The sequence below is a fragment of the Falco biarmicus genome, chromosome 3 (genome assembly GCF_023638135.1).
Source record: "Falco biarmicus isolate bFalBia1 chromosome 3, bFalBia1.pri, whole genome shotgun sequence".
Taxonomy (NCBI): domain Eukaryota; kingdom Metazoa; phylum Chordata; class Aves; order Falconiformes; family Falconidae; genus Falco; species Falco biarmicus.
In genome coordinates this window covers 112,620,675-112,640,443 of record NC_079290.1, presented here as the reverse complement: position 1 = coordinate 112,640,443, position 19,769 = coordinate 112,620,675, and the positions used below count along the sequence as shown (strand labels likewise).

General features: G+C 44.1%; 1 protein-coding gene and 1 long non-coding RNA gene across 8 annotated transcripts in view; one reads left to right on the top strand and one right to left on the bottom strand.

The window, feature by feature from the left end:
- Positions 1 to 19,769, bottom strand: part of CASZ1 (castor zinc finger 1) — a 208,121-nt gene that overhangs the window by 5,711 nt on the left and 182,641 nt on the right. For 5 of the 7 annotated variants that reach the window (XM_056330672.1, XM_056330670.1, XM_056330668.1 and 2 more), the window contains 8 exons: positions 17,788 to 17,948; positions 14,230 to 14,352; positions 12,532 to 12,867; positions 10,607 to 10,805; positions 9,892 to 10,063; positions 6,979 to 7,127; positions 4,896 to 5,130; positions 3,194 to 3,487 (listed from right to left, as the gene is read on the bottom strand). In XM_056330672.1, the coding sequence (XP_056186647.1) occupies positions 3,194 to 3,487; positions 4,896 to 5,130; positions 6,979 to 7,127; positions 9,892 to 10,063; positions 10,607 to 10,805; positions 12,532 to 12,867; positions 14,230 to 14,352; positions 17,788 to 17,948 (1,669 nt within the window). The remainder of the gene's footprint in view (positions 1 to 3,193; positions 3,488 to 4,895; positions 5,131 to 6,978; positions 7,128 to 9,891; positions 10,064 to 10,606; positions 10,806 to 12,531; positions 12,868 to 14,229; positions 14,353 to 17,787; positions 17,949 to 19,769) is intronic. The other 2 variants (XM_056330673.1, XM_056330674.1) reach the window with 1 other exon arrangement.
- Positions 1 to 19,769, top strand: part of LOC130145626 (uncharacterized) — a 32,367-nt gene that overhangs the window by 10,539 nt on the left and 2,059 nt on the right. The window contains exons 2-3 of the long non-coding RNA XR_008820621.1: positions 728 to 805; positions 1,828 to 1,966. This is a non-coding gene — a long non-coding RNA (uncharacterized LOC130145626). The remainder of the gene's footprint in view (positions 1 to 727; positions 806 to 1,827; positions 1,967 to 19,769) is intronic.

The following is a 19,769-nucleotide window of genomic DNA, read 5'->3' as shown; positions in this document are numbered from 1 at the left end:
CTGCCGGACATCGTGTATCCCACCTGGCCTCTAATTGCTGCTCTGGTGTACCTCCTGTTACCCGAATGCTAACTGTTGCTTCTCTGTTTGGCTACTCTCACAGTTTCTCCTGCTGCTTAGTTAGTCTCTAGTCCTGTTTTCCTCAATTCAGACTTTAATACAGACGAGCTGGCTTGTTCCAATCCAAGGACTGAGGTGTATTACTGTAGTTCACCTGGGCTGAAGTGGTAGAAGCATTTAAGCATGCTAAAAACTGGTACGTGTATGCAGCTTTCCCCTATCCAGGGTCTTGTAATACACTACAGTTGCCAAGGACAGGCAGGAAGTAAAGGAAGATCCCATGCGTGATTAAAACTGCAAGGGGGGGAATTTATAGAAATAGGATGGACTTTGGCCAGGAGACTGCAACATCCCTCACTGTAATGAGCCTACATATTACGATGAGTGCACTTAGAAAGACAGATGGACAGATGTTCAATGGGGCTAATTCTCATCATCACTAGCCAGTGGACTCTGAGAGAAAATACCAGTGCTACAGCTTTCCCTTGGGTCTCAAAAATCACATGATGCCCCTAGTAAATAAAGAGCCCTCATCTATCTTCCACTTTCATTCACGGGGCCAGCGTAACTGGCTAGTGCTCACGTCCCCTAGGATCAAGCTGACATCAAGGACTCGACCTCATTATATCTATTAACTTTTTTTTTCTTCTTTGCTTGCTATTTCCAGAATCAAACTACAATCTCCAGTATCAACATGCAGCACAGACAAGGTTGGAGGCAAGAATTTTTCACCAGGTGCAGAATTGTGAGTGTAATTGGAAATTATAGCTCGCAACTAAAACCCTAAAACTTACTCTTTTTTTTTTTTTTTTTAAACCTCTCTTCATGCTGAAACTGCCATCCTCCTAAAAACAGGCATGATTTGTGACATGCAGTGCCTGGGGCCTGAGAATCCAGAGCAGCTTGCATCCTTGCCTAGGAGACTGAAGAAACAGTCATCTGTTTGACTGTTGTATAAATTTTTTTTTTTCTGGCCGATAAGCAGGTATTAAAAGAGATTAATTATACTTTTGCATTATCTGGCCCTTCCAATGACAACCCTTTAAGAGAAGGTGGCAGTCACTGAAGAAGCCCCCAGAAGTTAAACTGGCACTGTACGGAAAGATACAAGTCAATGGACATGGTAGCAGCAACGTAATCTCCCACATCGTTGCATGGCTGGGCTATACAGATTGCAGGATAAGCAAAGAACAAAAGATTTTTCCACAGCCATTTGTTACACGGCACGTTTGCTTGGACTGAAATAAGGATGCTGGCTTGGGGCATCTATGGTGCGACCATCTCAGTGATACGGAGCTGGTGGAAACTGCACGTTAAGGCTAATTTAACCAGCTACCAGTGAAAGAATAGCTTTCTGTCACTGTAGATTTTAAATTAGCAAGCTCTTAGCTACAGAATCTGTGACCAATTAACTGTCTGCTCCCCCTCTAAACATCTGGGATTGTTAAACCTAGCTGTCCGCTTCCAGGCGACTAGTGTAAGTGCATCGCTGCTGGGACAAATTGCTGCTAACCAGATCAACTCCTCCTTCAAAAAAAAAAAAATTACAGCCAAACATCACATCTTTTATCATTAGTATGAATGCTCAGCTCGTCTGCCTTCAGACAGAAATAAGCATAAGCCATCTTAAGGGAAAGACTCTGCATGGGAAATAAGTACAAATTACATTTTACCTGGTTTAAACTCAGTGTTTCTGCTTAGCTTTTACAACAGTTCAAACAGATGTGCTTAAAACTTTAGTTAAACCAATTCTGTTTTCTCATACAGGCAAAGTTTCACAGCAAGGGCATGAAAGAGGTGTAACTTGGTCTGCTCTCCTCCTTTAGCCACTGGACAACGTTCAGTCCCTAGCACCCGAGTGAAGATTACAAGCCTCAACAGATGTAATCCCAAGGAAATCTCAATGGTAAGTGCATGCCATGAGCTTGTCTTTTCAACTGCTAATGATGTAAACAAAAAAATGATGTCACTATACAAAGGTAAAAAGAAAAATATATTAATATATAGAGGAAAGCACAGCACAAGGTTAAGATGTTTCAGGTTACATGCAAATCAGTTAAAAAAAACCAACCCAGCAAAAATACAGTTTCTTGTGAATTTTGTTCATTTGAACACAGTCCTCCGGACAGACTCCTCCTTCTGCCAAGTCCCATGAGAAAAGCCTGTAAACTTCCAAGGGGAGATGGCCCTCCAGCTGCACTCCCAACCATCTACCCTGGATTTGTGCATTACTAAAACTGGCAGGAAGAATGACTGGGACATTTGTAGGCTGCCAGAATCCTCTTTTAAGTGTGAACTTTAAGCACAAATATGCCCTTAATTAACTAGAAAAGAGCTGGGAGTCGGGAAAAGAAGCCAAAACTGAGACACACCCTAAAAAACACTCCCAGCTGGAATGAGAATCCCCAGCCTGAGACATCTCTCATCTTAGTCACACATGGGAAACACGGCAGCTTAAAACTAAAAATCTAGATGTATTTTCTGCAGCTGTTAAAAGCAGATATAAATAACAGTGAGTGTGAGAAACAGCCTGAGCTGTCTGATGATGTCATCGTAGTGACACTGACTGTACTTCACTCTTTTGTTACTTGTGCTGGGGAAAGCTGCCCTGAATTTTATGGCTTTGTATATGAATAGGAAGCAGTGAAGCTTACAAGATCGATAAAAATATGGGAACTGGGTTCATTTACCTGCTGAGATGTGTGCAGCAGCCTATGGTAGGGCACTGGGCTGGGTGGCCTGGAAAATCTAAACAAGAATTCCAAGCTCCATTAATGCTACATGAGCAGAAGTTTGCTTTGTGGCCACCCTGCTGTTACCAAGAGGCTGAAAGCGCATTTTAACTAAGGATTTTTGTTAGATTTTTCTCACAGTTTAGAACTGGTGGAAATTGCTCTCAGGTATCTGAATGTGTCTCAGTGGGTTGCTGCAGTTTTGGTTACCCTTAGCTGCGGTTACTGTGTCAGCCAACAAGAGGAGTAGGCATGGACGGGCCCTTGGGTAAAGTTAAATAAGACACAGAGTGACGTGTGCTTTTTTACTGACCCAAAGGTACAGAGAAAAAAGTGTGGGCAGGGTGAGTGGGGAAGGAGATGGGCACAGGACACTAAGAGAGAAAGCAAAGAAGTGTTACCTGCTGCATCCTGAACTAAGGGAACGTCACTTTTTACTGGAGTTGGAGTGGCAATGATGGGCGAAAACCCAGTGGTGCTGGCGGCAGGCATGACAATGCCTCTGCTGGATCCAAGAGTGGCACTGAGCAGAGAGTATGAGAGACAAGATGGAGAGAAGAGACAGGGGAGGGTGGGAAGAGGAGACCTAAGCAGGGCTTGTGAGAAAGATGGAGGCAGAGATGGTGGTTGAGGTTGTGGTGCATTGTGGGTAGCATCATCGGCAGCAGCGGTAGCAGTAGAAGGAACCAGGCAGCCTGGAGAATGTGGAGAGAAAAAAAGCAGAAAAAAAAGGAAAAAAAGAAAAAAAAAAACCAAAAAACAAAAAGCAAAACAAACAAAAAACAAACAAACAAAAAAAAAAGGAACTGAAATGAGAACCCAAGAGCAGAAGCAATATGATGAAAATGGAAAAATACATTCACAAATGTATGAAACAGAACTGTAACAGAGAAGGAACAGAAGGTGAGGAACTGACAGCATCAGGAAGAGGCAGCTTGTCTCTGCAGAAGGTAAGGTGGCTTTAGTGGCACAGGGCAAGAGCCGCAGGCTTTCACACAGAAATTCCTGCTTGTCTGGTCCTTGTTAATCTATATGGTGCCAGCTTCTACCAACTAATAGCTGTGAGGGTGGTCCTTACGCTTTGGGCCAGTGGAGTTGCTCACTACCTGAATAGCCGTGGCGGGGCCATTTCCTAGGAAGCATGATTTGGACCAGACGGCATACTGGCAAGGAGGACCAGGAACCACTGTCCCACCACAACTCTTTGGAGGAGCTTTAATGTCATGGGGCAACCACTGTCATGACCCAGTGGTGTTCAGACAAATGGTTAGATGTGCTATCTGATAACCTTCATCTGACTGGTGTGGGAAAGGAAAGTAGCAAAATGTGTATGAAATTAAAGCAAACTCAGTTGAGGCAGCCTATCTGGAATGTAACACTTAACCCTGGGAAGGACAGCTAAGAGATCCCTGGATCACCACTAGATGATAACAGAATCATAAAAGATAACTGACTACTGAAAAGATAACCCCATAATACAGGTCAGTGGGAGATGGCTACACGTGACCCTGGCAAACAGGAAACAACAGCAGAAACTTACTTCCAAAGAGGGGATGATGGAGGTCTCTGTGCAACACTGCACAAAGTGGAACAAGAGTTTTTGCAGGAGGAAGGGAGCTCAATGAGCTGCTTTATATGTTGCTTTCTAAAGATGTGGTAGGTTTTTTTCCCCTATATATAATAATTGCTGTTGTACAGTCTTTCTGTAACTCAACAGTACAGGCAAGTGCCTGACTCCAGATGCTGCACAAGGAAATACAAAAAAGTACCAGGGAAAATGCCAAGTACAGGAGAGGCCCACAACTTTTTTTAAAAAAAAAATCAGTTATTAAATAGATCCAACTCCAAGACACAGGGTAAAAACCTCTCTTGAGGGGAGCAAAAAGATACGCTGTTAGTTCATGGATGCTTGAGGCACAGATTTTGATGGATCTCTTCTCACAAATGATGCAGGGAGCTAGGTTAGTATGAGGCACTACTGCGAAGCTGGTACAGTTTACATTCTAAGGTGCAGTTGTCCTTTGGCCTCCCTTCATGAGTTTATCTCCCAAGACAGCAGACAACTGGTGATTCATTTCACCCCACCCCACCCCTCTCTCTTACCTGCTGATGTACTTTCATTGCCCACTGGAGTGCTGGAGCAGCTGCGGTCCATATTAGAAGATTCAGAGGAGATACCCCCAGGGCTACAGCCAGTGTAATCCATGTACTCATCTGTTTCAGTGTCCATCATGCTTGGGGGTCCCTGAAAGGAAGCTGGGGTTCCTGATGAGGCTGGGCTGGGTGCCATGCTGCCAACCTGGGGAAGATTTTCATTTCTTGGAGCGTGGCCAATAACCTGCAGCAAGAAAACAGGATGGGGACTTTAACACCAAAAGCAAGATGCCAAGACCAAAACCATCTGTCTGCACATTTATTTCTCTCTGTCACTGTTCATGAGGGATAGCTGGAACATGCTCGGGAGTGGAACCCATGGCACCGTGGCTAGGAGCATGAATCTTCCTTCATTGGGAGCTCAGAGCATTAAACTTGGCACATGTATCCTGGTATGTAAATTGTGATGCGCTCAGAGGCTGGGAGTGTTAATCTTGGCACCAGTATCCTGGTGTGTGGATTCTGATGCATTCAAAAACAGGAGGTGTTAATCTTGGCATTACTACCTTACTGTGTAGGTCCTGCTGCATTTAGAGACTGGAAATACGACTACTGACATGACTGTCCTAGTGCCTGCATGCTGAGACATTGCAACAGGGGAGCACAGACTGAAACCAGTGACACATGTCTATGCGGTGTTCACACGCAGCTGTTGCAGCCTGGCCTGGCCTGGTCTTCTCAGGAGAGTTACATGGGCAGGTACCCAGGAGCAACACATATCCAAACACACCACGAAGGCATGGGAAAAACTGGAAGCAGTAAGTTTAAATGCAGAAAGGCAGTGGCAGTACAGCAATGTGGTTAGCTTTGCCACATGCCCTGGTTTGTGGTTTCATCCCTGTTTTGTTGCTGGACTGCTCCACAGGCTAAGCCCAGCAATAGTGTACGACTAGCACTGTATGCTCAGGATTGCTCAGGCCACGATCACGACTTCTCCACTGCTGAAGCAACACAGGATTGCCAGAGAAAGGAGGTGGAGGTCAAAACTAGCATTTTCTGCTCAGCATGTACTAGATTTCTTGGAGCTAGACTTGGCTCGTACTGGAAGAGTAGTGAAGACAAACCTATTTGTTAAATCTCTCCAAAGTTTGATTCTTCTACCTAAGCTTATCTGTTAAGAACAAAAGTTACCACAACAGTAACACCAGTTCCTTGGCATCTGTGAACTCATTACATGCCACAGCAGCAGACTAAAACAATTAACTTACTGGCAGTACTTAATAACTAATAGGGACCTCTCATTCCCATGTTGTGAAATGGAAGGGGGTTCCCATCTTGCTTCTACAGATGGCCCCTTTTGTTTTTCATGTACGAGAAGACGTCCTTAGGGTCAGATCAGTCACAGGCATTTAAATAAAGCTAGCTTGTTTTATCTCCAGAGCCAACAGGAGTTAAAGCAACGAAGGAGTAAGAAGAAGCAGGAGGCTGCAGGACTGCTGCTATTCTGAGAAGCAGCTCAGTGCTGCCGTTGAAAAGATGCAGCTGCATTGGTCTGCTACTTCCTGAAAGAGGACAAGGAGTGCCCCAAACTAATTCCAAATCAGTAAGGGAAGAGAAATTTTGAGGCTGGTATTTCTCCCATCCTAGGTAGAAGCAGCAAATAATTTTTTATGTACAACAGGAAACATCTGCTTTACCCAGCACATTCAATTGTTCCACATCCTAAGCGTTTTAATTTTAATAAGCCAATTGGTATATACTGAGAGAGCCAGGAGGGAGTGTAAGTTGTAAATATGAGTATTTTAGTCTTATCCTTCTCAGTTCTTTTTCTCCATAATTCATAACAAAAAGCTGTTTACACTAAGTAATGCTTTGATGTCTATGTTTCATCATCTCGCCTCGTACTGTAGAAATCCAACCAGGTAAAGCTACCTTGGCTGAACTCACATACCCCAGTCGCGTCCCCCAGTGGAGACATAGATCCTTAAACAGTGTGGGTACAAGTGTCTTGGCACTAAAGCAGTTCTGCATCAAGCAACCAAAGGGACCAACGCTATCTGTGGATCTACAACTTAAATAACCAGTGAGTCACCTGAGTAGGAACACGATCAAAGTTCTTCCCCAGCATCCTTCTCATGTGCTTTCTGGCGTGGGATGTCATTTGGTGCTTGAGCAGGAAGGAGAACTGGCAGCCCTCTCGAATGCAGTGGAAGTGGCTGTTCACCTGGTTATATTTGCAACCTACAGACACAAAACCATTGTATGTAGTACGTGAAAGGTACCAACAGGGAAAGGGACTGTAGGGAAGATGATATGGAGATGGGCCCGACAAGGCTGCTCCTACATGAATTTCTGGTGGATTGAAGATTTATAAATGGTCACAGGTTCTTCAGGAACAGTCCTGAATGAAAGAAACATGACCTTTGGCCTGTGAGCAACTGCAAGAGACTATTACAATGGACACAGATCTAAGAAGTGAGCCTGAGCTGCAGACTAGTTCCATCCCTCTTTGGTTTGTTAGAAAGGAACATTACATCTATTAGTGCCTAATGGTCTCCAGTCTTAGCTAGTGCCTTTTCCTTTACAAAGAGAACAAACCCAAGATATTTAACTATAGCATAAAGTTAAAATAAAAAATGCACGCTCATGATTAGATTAGAAATGAAAAGTTCTTTTCCTCCCTGCCCCCCCCCCTTAACTGTGTGCTCTCAGAAAAGCAGTCCCTTAACAGCTCTAGCTCTGGACAGTGTATGTTCTCTGGTCAGACAGAAGTGAGCCAGGAAGTGTTTATTGCCACTCCAAATTTGTTGTGTAATAGGGGTAGCTACTAAACAACAAGCAATTTATATGGGTTCTGGCATACAGCACTTGACACATTTTGCTCCTCGTGGATAGCACCATGCATGCTGGGAGCTACGTTCTATAGCTGATAAATAATGCCTTTTACAGTTAAAATGCAGCTATATCAATCGTTGGGTTGTCCATCATCCCTTGGCTGTATCCTTATATACACAGTGGTACAGACCTACAGTCAGGCTTAGTTTTACTCGTCTGTCACCTGACTACATCCATCCACCTTTACTTCCACATGTATGTATTTTTAACCTCTCCCTCCCCACCCATACACGTGTGTATGTATTTATACATGCACAGACATACATACGAAAAAATCTATTGTGTTCAGACACATTCACAGCCCTTAAAGCAGGCCAGTGCTTTCTGCACCTGCTGTATATACATATGCAACATAAGAAGCATAGAGATGTACAGAGAAGCAGACATGCATTTATATATTGGTATGACCATATACACCTATACAAACACATCCAGCTACAGCAGCCCATCATGCTGCCTCTATCTACGTAGGCAAATGCAGACCCCTGGTATGTTTACTGCATGGCAAGCCCAGCCTATAGGCATATTTACATACTGCTGGATGCATGTGCCCCATCACTCCCCAAAATAAACACTGCTGACACATGCACAGCCTGTAGATGCCTTGCTGCCAAAAGACTCCTGAATCACCCAGCCCATCTTTAGCTCACAGATAGTGTTTTACGCGCATGCCAAGCTTATGTTTGTTTAGGTATTGCACTCCCCCACAGCCCCACCTCATGTGCCCTCCCCATCACGTAGTGCTGTTCTTTGGGATGGAGAACAAACAGTGCTGGCGGGACTGAAACAGTATCAGCAAAGGGCAGGTGAAGGCTCGCCTGTTGCTAGGGCATTCGAGCAGGCTGGGTGTCATGTATCATTGTCCTGCTTTGTCTAGCCCCTGCTATCACCTGAAACACCTAAAGTTGAGTAAATAACAGCAACTGCTCAACCTACTGACGTGTAAATGAGACCTAGGTAAGTACTGGCTCTGGTGTGTTGACACTCATTACCCTGGTTACCACAAACAAGCTACCATTTGGGTATACATTCACGATGTAGTCAAAGCTGAAAAGAAAAGTTTGGTTTTGGTTATTGTGGCTGTTTCCCTGCAATGTGAGAGAACAGCAGCTGTAGAAGTGTTATTCTGAACCCTGCTTTGGTTCAGCCTTTGCTCCAACCAGGAGTGATAGGGAGGACTGGGGCTGTGATACCGTAAAGCCAAAACACAACTTGAAGGGTTAAGTGAATCCAGGCAGTTCAGGATAGAGCTCTGCTGGAGCTGTGAGATTTCAGCTCTAGATACCTCCCTGGGAATGCATTCTGCTTTCTTTTCTTACAAATTCGTTTTGCCATCTTTACACCAGAGGCACCTAGCTTTAATAACTACTGCAGTGCTGCTAATAATTTTGGCAAGTGGGCATGCCCTAGTCTGAGGCTGTGCTGCTGCATCTCAGGCGCTTCCTTGGCCGGGCCTTGGTGGGAGGCCGGCACAAAGGCACAGCGCCGCACTCCCTGCTGCTCACAGGGGGCTGCGGGAATCGTCTTGGAGGAGGGAGCAGGCTACTGAACGCTCTTCTCCACACCTGCGGCTCCAGTTATCTGCCCTTTGCCCTTCAGTACACTGCACTGGCAATGGCTAAAAAGAAGTTTCATTTGAAACTGCCTGGAATCAGGCAAAGCAGCAACTTCCTTGATACAGAAAGAACGTTTGCACAAGGCACTCATCAGAACAGGCACTTCCCCTATGCATTTTTTTACTCCTAAGCTCACCCTTAAACTCTACCCAACACATGCAGTAGGCCCAAAAGACTACAAAGTACAAGAAAAGGTACTGACAAATAGATAAAAAGGAAAAACGATGGGGAAGCTGCACCTCAAGATGTGTATATATAAATAAAATCCTCTATATTACAGTTTCTATCCCTTTAACGTGGGTTTATTTGGGAAAACATCCTTCAACTCAAGCGGATCAGGAACTGCTTTCTGTTCTGTTCCATTTCTTGTTCAGTGATTTAATGACCAAATACATCTTAAGCATAACTCGCAGGCTCTAACTCATGGCATTTTTAGCCTGGACATGGGACAGACCACATGAGAGAGGCGACAGGGGAAAAAGAAGAAAACTCACCTAGTCTGCCACACTCTTCGCGCTTGGTAAAATACTTGAAGCCATTAGCTGCCCTTCTCTCTGCCTTCTCGTGTTTCTTCACGTGCCAGGGCAGCTTGGTGGTGATGTTAGTCACAAAGTAGCAGCCAGGACGAAGACAGTGATAATGCCCTCGCATCCTGAATTCACAGTGCTGGAGAGGAGCAAACAGGCAGGTTGCTTTAAGCATATCTAAAACAAATACACTCTCATCTGCTTGCTCCTAACGCTGTCCCTCTGAGACATGAGAGAGAGGCCTGAACTGATACTCTAGATCACATCCATTTTATCTTCCACATTCTGCAGCGCAACCTTGCTCCCTGTTGTGCATTTTGTATTGCTGTCATGTATTCTGTATTGCACTGTTCTACATCGACATATCCCAAACCTAACTCACTCACTCGTGGCTTTCCCTGGTATTCATCACAGATTTTTATCTCATCTCATGTCTCTTAGATCATTCCAGTTGCCTTGTCCACTTCACCCAAGTCAAAGAAACACAAAAGCACTGCAATTTTCATTTTGATGGAAACCAAGCATTTTGCTTGATCACGTAATTAAGACCCTTCCATGGTTCTGTAGTTAGATGAGGAATGAAACACTCAGCCTCATTTCCTATTGAGTGGTCTACTTATCTTTCTTACTCTTCTCCCCCACACACAGTCCGGCTAGAACACTGCTTTTTGAATGCTCTTACCTGGTTTGGACAGAGACACTGCAGTGAATAGTAAGCAAACTGGTCTCGCACGTTCACCAAATTATTGTTGGGGTTGATGTGGTCCAGGCAATGGGATTCAGCTTTGCCAGAGGTTTTGCACACATATTTGCAGTTCCCAAAGAGACAGTGGAAGTGGAATTTGTTGGCATACTTGCAGTCCGTTGCCAGGCAGGGATCGCTGGAATACATCCAAAATACAATCATCACCTTCACTCATTTCACACATTTGTTTCTTTGCCAAAATTTAATTCAAGGGGAGCCCAGCTGAAGCCTCTGTTCCAAACGTGGCCTACACATCTCCCATAGCCACCTTCCTCTTTAGTAATTGATGCTGGCAACACTACTGCAATTCCACCAAGCTAGTGCACTCTCTTAAGATTATTACAATACAGCAATGCATGGTGGGTTCTGTAGTCTTTCTTTGAGGGCCACACTCCCAATTTAAAGCTCTCTCAAGATCTGGATCAATGCTGTTTTGCCCCTTCTGCCTGTACTTACCTCAACGGATTCTCCCAACTCAATCTTGTGTAACTGAAATGAAACTTTTGGGCACACACAATTGCAAGATGGCAGGGCTTCCCCCTGATTAGACAAAAATCAGCAGTGGCCTCTTTAACCAGCTAAATGGTTTTGGTACCTTGCTCCCCCCACCCATTCCATGGATTTCTGACTGCACAAACAGAGGCCAGATTGGAGGCAGCTGAACATTGATCCCTTGGATGCCAAGCTCTTTACCCAATGGTACCTACTCAGATACGTGAAACAGAATGTACTTCTTTGAAAGCAGACAAACCATTGTCAGTAGACCACCCAGAGACTGATAATCCACCAGCCTGACTAACTGAGCTGTAATGCCTAACCTGATCATGGGCTCGTGTCCTCCTGTAAACCATGTAACTTCCGTGCCTCTTTCTGTGTAACAGAAATAACACCAACATCACAGCAACACTGTGGAACTTCGTTAATGTTTTAAAAGAAGTGCAGCAAGGTCTGTTACCTTCTGCCAGACACCTCCCTTGTGAATTACTTTGTAAACCAACACTACAAAACCAGCGGCAAGGAATTTAAGGGGACGCATTACACTTGTACAGAAGTTCAGCCAGGACAGCAAAATTCCACAAATCTGAGGTAAAGGGAGAATCACTCTCTGTTCCTTGAGCTGCTGAGAGACCCGTGGCTAGTATGGCAGAGTCAAGCACTTATGCCCCCTGTACTATCTGACCCCCCTAGTTGTCTTCACTGAGAAAAAAAAAATGAAGCTGCATTATACTGAGATACAGATGGCATTCCTAAGGAAAGGTCACAGAGCTTACTGGGGACAAATCCAGCAGAAATCCAGCAAGCTTCCTTTTCAGCAATCTGTGAAGATCTACTCTTAGTTAGTTCTGTATACTTTGCTGCAGTAACACCTCATCTTTGCATGACTGAGCACTCCGTTGCCCACCAAAGTTTGCTCAACCACAGAAACTCATGGTATGCCTCAGACATGTAGCAGGATGGAGGTGGGCTAGTCAGGTGTCCTGCTGAACACTTTGAAGATGCTATGCTTCCTCTGTAGCCTTCAGTGTCAAAAATACTGCAAAGATGCATGTATTTCTTTACACATCTCGTGAGGTATGAGAAAGGCTTCAGTGGTATGTCAGCAAGTTTATTTCCTCTCTAAACTCATACCTAAAGGTGCTCCCAGATGTGCTTGAAAATCCTGTTTTTTTCCTACAATAACTGAAGGTATTTTCTAGAATTTATAGAAGTAAATTTTATGTGAGATAAAACCCAGAGCACTTTCTAGACAGAAGGTCTCTCAGTGGGCGAATACAGAGGTAGTACTACAGCTCTGAGGAGTGGTAAAGAGGGGACTGCAAGGCTGGAGAGGGCATAAGGAGGCAAGCAGCACTGCAACTTACTTCTCCTGGAACTGGAGGAATCCGGGTTTGACCTGAGGCTTGGCATTCTCCAGCGAAGTTGTTGCCAAGGGTGAAGTTGCCAGGTTAGGCACTGATGCTGGGATCTGAGGCATCTGGGGTATAGCTGAAGCCAGCTGCTTCCAAGCTAGCAGTGTGGGGGCAGAGGGCACAGTAGCTGGACTTGGAGTGGGCACATCGAGGGCAGGAGCACTTGCCATGGTGACAGAAGTAGCAGATGGTGACGAAGGGGCCAGTGAAGCTTTATTCTCAGTAGCAGTTGAGAAGGGAGACTCAGAGTTACTTTTCACAGTTCCACCCTCAGTTCGGAAGTGAAAACTGCAAAAAAAGACAGTGTAATTCAGACATAAATTCTTGACCATTGCATTCAACTTGATCAAGCACCAAAAAGAATGTGGCAGGAGTCTACAAATTAGGTGAGGTTAAATTCTAAAAGGGCCCTGAAAACTTGATGGCTTGATTTAGGGGCCTCCTAGATTGTCTGTGAAGAGAAGGCAATTCACTAAGAGGGGTGGAGACAGAAAGGTGCAAAAACCATGTTTTGAAATAAGAGACGCGAGAATTGCTGCAGTCAGTAAGATCGATATGCCTACGAGGGCAGCTTCCCACAGCTGTTGTGAGAAGCCAACAGTTTGTTGCAGTGAACCATCCAATGCCAGAGACCAACTGTGCCAACAGATCTTTCTGTTGCAACATCTCCTTCCCTTTAAACCCCTTCAGAATCAGTCATGTGGCCAGCTGGTGAAGGCCTTACTCATTCTTTACTCAGGCAAATCTTCCATTGCCTGTAAAAGGAACTTGGCGTGGTACTGAACTGCAGATTATGCTTTGTAGAAATCTGCAACAGGGGAAATTTCCAGTATCCCACCCTTCCTTTGCTAGTCCCCTCACTGTAACAGTGGGAGCGTATCTTAAATTCATTCTTCACGCAAGAGTCATCTAGAGTTCTGAGCTTGTTGTACAGCCTCTGTAATATAGGCCAAATCACCTCACCTACAGTTCCAGCTACTAAACTCTGCGCTGTCTACTACTTTCCAAAATGATGTGAAATGGCAAAGGGTTTACAATATAAGAACATGGCAAGGTGAGAAGGAGGTTGCTGGACAGTTTGACTGCTTCGTTTCCAGATTCTTAGCCACATGATATGAACCTCTTAAACAAAACCATATAAACTAAGGGCTAGGGAAAACTTGTTAAAAGACATTTGTCATGACAAGACAAAGAACACTAAAATGCTTTCTAAACCGTGGAGCTGTCTGCTCCACGGAAAGTCTGTATCCAGCGACAATGGCTGTGTTTACAGGATCTTCTCCCTCCCGTACCTGCTTATTTCTTTGTATGGTATATTTGTGTGCTGTGAGAAATATGGGTCTCCTTGAACACACTGTCTGTCAAACAGGCTATAGACAAACACAAATGTCCAATTCCCAGCCTTGCCAACACTTTTTCACAAGTTGAGGACATGTATTGTAAAACAAAATTGAAGAGGACATAGTGTTCTGCAAAAATTTTAGCTGAGCACATTTGCCCAGGAAGCATGTGGATGCCCAAATTGCTGCCCTTAGGACTGCCCCCATTCCTGCTCTTGAATAGTGACTCAGTAAGGGCTCTTCTTGTCCTGCAGTGTGCGTCTTGTACGGTTTTCTCAAGGTTTCCCAAGACTCGCACTCTCCTACTTACTTGGCATGCTTGATGGCTCCATCCAGGGTGCTGAAGAGGGCACCGCATTCCTCCACGACACAATGGAAATGCACCTTATGAAGAAAGTCGCACTGTGCATCGCAGAAATCCTTGGTACCAAACCTGGCCAAAGCAGACAAGCAGGCATCTTACGGAAGGCCCCAGAAGAGAAGCAGTGTTGGAACACACAGATTTTGTTTTTCAACACTACTACCATTCTCTTTTCTAACACCACTGTCCCTGCTGCACAAAAGGCACTGCTGGCATTGTTGCTTGATTATTGCCTGTTATATAGATCTGAACATGCAGAACAAGAACCTAATTTCTCTCGAATTGAACTTGACTGAAAAACTCCCATTCACTTTTAGTGGGAACAAAATACAGAACTACTCTGAAACAAAAGATGAAAATCGTTAGTGATCTTGAACATCTACATACAAAAGCCAAGGTTCTGAGGAACGATCGAAGGTTAGCAAATTAAAGGCAATCCAGACAAAAAGGACACTGCTGAAACATTACAGGTCTTCCCCCTCTCCCCCTTTCAATTTACTGAGAGTAGCAAAAGGAAGAAACAACAGAGGTCCAAGGGAATCTAGATCCCAGAATCTGCCCACCCCCACACCTTGAAACAACAGGGTTATCACACTGATGGGAGAGACAAAGTATCACCTATATAACAATTACAGTCTAGTATGCACAAATACTGAAAAGCACGATCCCTGAAGTACAGAATAAACAATGCTGCCCTGCAAAAACCAGAGCAAAATCCATTGTCTAAGATTTGCCTCTTGTCATCGTGGAGGAAATGATCAAGAGGGCAAAACCAACTAAGCCTCGTTTCACTGCTTATCCACTGCTGAGATTCTCTGGACTTAGTAAGAACAGCACAAACACTTGTAATTTCAGGAAACTCCAGAATCACAGGGAATATAGAAGTCAAGTAAAAAACACTGGTAGGAAGGATTTGAAACTTAACAGGGGACTCTTGCATAATTAAGATACAACAAACTACAATTGCTCCGATGAGCAGGAAAGCAAGAAACAAACAGCAGCCTGTGTGGTCCCAGGAGGGACCCCTTAACAATTTGAGAGTAAAGGAAAAAGAAAATAAAACTTGTACGGGAGAAGGAAGGTCAGCGGATACAGAATACATGCAGTCAGTTAAGGCTTGCAGGGAGAAGATGGAAGGAAAGCAAAGGTGTGGTAAGAGATAAGAAACCAAGCTACTGCAAGCCAAAGGTGTTGTTTTATCAGGGACGAGAGTGTTTGTACTTAGGAGGAGGGTCCAATAAAAATTGGAGGTGATGAGTCAAAAATGACTGCCTTATAAAATTTGCTTTGGATGGGAAAACTAAAGACAAAGCAGACAATCGGGGATAAAACGAAGAGCTTCTAGAAGAGCAAATAAAAGGACTGGTTAGAAAATACAAATATGCACAAATCAGCCAGTCTGGATGATGTATGTCCTGAAGTGCAATGGAAATTAACTCACAAACTGATTCATTACTATTTGCTATTTTTTAAGCCATAGAGAAGAGGGAGGTACTAGGAAACTGACAAAAAAAAGAAAAATCAAAAATCTAGGTACTGATTCATTCAGGGGAAAAAAAAAAAAACCCCACACAAGTGATCTTTGGCAATTATCATACCTCTAGTCTTAACTTCTCCTTCCAGTAAAGTAATGGAACAAATATTAAGAGGGAGGAGAAAATCATTAAACATCTAGAGGATAAAGGAACCATGAGCAATAAACAGCATCAGGATTATAAAGAATAAATCTTGCCAGACAAATTTAATTGCTTTTTTTGATAGAATTACAAAATTAGTGGATGAAGGGATGCAATATATTTGGATTTTAGTAAAGCATTTTGATACAGTCTCACATATGCTTAGAATTAATTCAAATTGGCCTGGATGTGAATGCTACCTCATGGATTGAAAACTGGCTGAAGGACTGTAAACAAAGGCTAATGACAAACAGCAACGTATTGAGCTGGGAGGAGGCATCTTGTGAGTGCTGCAAGGATGACTTTGGTTAGGTCTGAGCTTATTTAACATCTTCATTAGTAATCTAGGAGAAGGAGTAAACAGCATGTTAATGAAATTCACAGAAGATACTAAACTGGGAGGAGTTGGCAACACCAGTGCAAGAGGAGAAAATAACACTGAGAGGCCTTGCAAGACAAGGGAGAAGGTTCAGAACACGAGAGTCATTTTTGAAACACACAGCTAATACATCTGGGGGTGGGGGTCTATTTTTACACATAGGGGACTCATGAGAGCAACGTTAAAAGCAATCCTGTGTAACAGGGGGTGGTAAACATGATACATATATATTATGCAGTATAGATGCAAACAAGGTAGCACAATTGCAAACTGCATATTATGGGGGCAGAAAGCTTGTTCTATCTGGTCTGGCGATACAGGAATGACAGCCCAGTTCTGCACCCATCCAGGGAACAGCAAGAACAACAACAGCAACAACATGATCAGCAGGCTGAAGGGAGTAATTTACAAAGTCAGATTAAAGTAAATAAGCTTGGTTAAACGGTATGCTAAAAGTCTGCGACTATCTGACCGAGGTGAACTCCAATTGCAGAGACGAATTATCTGCTGTGGTTCAAGGGGATATAACCAGGATAACTGCAACAAAATTACAAAAGGGAAATTCAGGCTGCATACCATGAAAAAAATCCTGACATTGAAACATATTAGGTGGTAGAATAATGCTCCCAGAGACAAGAAAATAGCCACACTGCTTGGCATAATTACAACTGGGCTGGACAAAATGCAAATTGACTGCAGGGAAGGATCTCACACTGGCCAGAGGCAGATGGACTAGAAGGCTTTCTAGCCTTCCTATCAAAGTCTGTGATTTCCAAAGTGTCCACAGGCATTTGCAGGCAACTATCTGTGTCAGAGCACAAACCCTTATATGTCTGCCTGGGTGTATCTGTGTCTGTCTCAAAGCATGTGTCTGTCTGGGCATGTATGTGCATGTGTCTGTGTGTGGGTGAGTTTTGTATCTCTTCCATTTTTCTTTTGAGCCTCCTCCTCTACAACAGAACCAGCAGAAACCATCCCATACCCCTTATACTCAGTTCCAGTGGGCTGCTCCCATGATCAGAGGAAATGCCACAGCAAGCATGTTAAGGCTTCTGTGATCTGTGTGTAATAACTAAACATGGCCAAACAGAAGTTCAGTGCTAAGAGCCAGGTGCAGCGGGTCCCCTGGACTTGCAGACTGTAAAGAGGTGCCTATGATGATGTCTAGGCTAACAGTGGAGGTTAACGTGAAGATCCATGCTCATAGGTGGTTCTCAAGATCCCTTTGCAAAATTATTCTATGTGGATAGATATTTCTTACAGGATGTTAACCCCTACTGCAGCTAGCTGGGACCAGGGACTAAATGCACTCCAGAAGGTGATCAGCACGTCACAGAATAAGGCTTTTACATTCAAGAGAACTCTGCATTCAAGTGAGAACTAATGAGCCAGACACTTTGCAAAGGAAGTGATTTTCCCTCCCCTCTATTCCCAGTTCCATGCTCTCCTTACCGGCGCAGGTACATCTTCCATGGCTCAGAGAGCTTCTCCTGGACAAGTGCCTTCACTGCCTTGCCCAAGTACTGTGTTGGCTCTCCAGCCCCAGCCTGGCTGCCATCTCCTTCTGTCTTAATGTTCAGCAGGTTGCCAAGGCTGGCACTGGTCTTGGACATCTGGAACAAGAACACAGACACTGCATCAGGCCCAGCACACAGCGTGGACACTGCCAGTCTGGATACCCTCAGGACTGTCCCACAGAAAGCTGTGTCTTCAAAGATTAAGAGAGAAGACAAGAAGTCTGCGCAGGCTGCCTCAACTGCATCAGCAAAACTTAGTAACACCTCACCTCTGCATCCTCCACCCAAATATCACAAAGTACGCGGCTGCCCATCTAATATTCATGGCTCTTGTGTAAAGCAGTGACACAACTTGTCTGTTTGATACATGGGGAAACTGAGGTGCAGAGAGACATACCCTCCTGGCGTATGGAAAAGGTGTGCAGGCTTAAACATTACCAGCCCTACACAGCTCCTATAAAATGCTGATCTCTTAGTACAGAGCTAGCGATAGAACTAGTAAGCTCTAATTTTTATTTCAAATCATCTTATCCCAGCCACAAGGATGTCTCCTTCTTTAAAGTGACTGTCAGGTATGTCTTGGGCTAGGGGGGGCACAGGGTATCTCACTCAACTGGGGAAAAATTCTGGCTCCACTGAAGTTCCTGGAAAATTCTTACTAACTTCAATAAAGAAATTATGTCACTTTCTGTGCTAAATGGACATACCCTCTGCAAAGCAGGACTTGGGACTCACAATTTGCATTGTGTGAAAGGCTTCAAATAGATTCTGCACAGAGACAGTTTAGAGGTCCAGGCATATGATGTGCAGGACAGAAAAGAGTGCTTAGGGAGAAAATTTTCTTTCAGAATAAAAACGCAATTTCCAAGACCCTTTCTTGCTTTGCTGTGTTCTCAGTTACCTTCAGTAACAACAGTGAATTTCACAGCATGAATAAAATGCAGGATTTGGCCCAATACTTGTGTTATAAACTCCACCCCACTTGAGGATCTCTAAGCCCTTTGTAAATATCAGTTAATTAAGCCTGACAACCCCCTAAATAAACTGCACTGCGCTACAGGAACCTTGGCTATTCGAGGCTCTCTTAATGCCCCCTGAAGGTAAAGCCCCTGCTGCTATGTGGAGACTGCAGCTCTTTATGGCTGGAGTCAGAAATTCAGCTCGTCTTTTTTCCATTGGTGTTTGCTGGGCATTCAATTCCTATAAAGGGTTCTTTTTCCTGATAAGTAATGAAGGGCTCCTCCACAAACAGAAATTGTGGGCAACAAGAGGAAGAAGCAAGCGTGATGTGTTCCTGAGCACAGTGAGCTTGATTCTGCAATCCTTAGTCCTGAAATAGGCTCCTTCAAATCAGCGGGCTCTATTCTCTGCTGGTTTACATCCTCGGTTAATCCCATTCCTTTAAAAAAGGAGCAGGCCTGAAGAACTCTTGTTTTGTACCTGTGCTGCACTTACTTTGCACTACAGAGTCTTACGTGGGACTGCACATAAATGCTTATTTCTGAGCATATGCCTAAATCTCATATTCTCCTGGAGTTTTTTTTTTTTCAAGTGATGTATCTATCGAAAGAGGACTTCTCTGAGCTAGGACCTTCAAAATGACTCAGGACCCCAGACTCACTAGAGAAAGAGCTGCATATTTGGAATCACTGAGGGGACAATACACAGGAATGAATAAGAATTTAAGTTTAAAAGGGAACATCAAAACCCCAGTGTAACTGAGAGCCAATGGAGGAGAAAAGTGGCATAAGGATAAAAGCAGAAATTAAACAACACAGAGAAAAAAAAAAAGAGTGATGAAATAAGAGAGAAAGGAGGTGAGAGATTACTAGGCAAAGTCACTCTGCCCCCTCCTGAGGGTTATATGGCCTCGATGCATGTAATGCCCAGAGCCACGGGGATGGCAATAGTTATGCC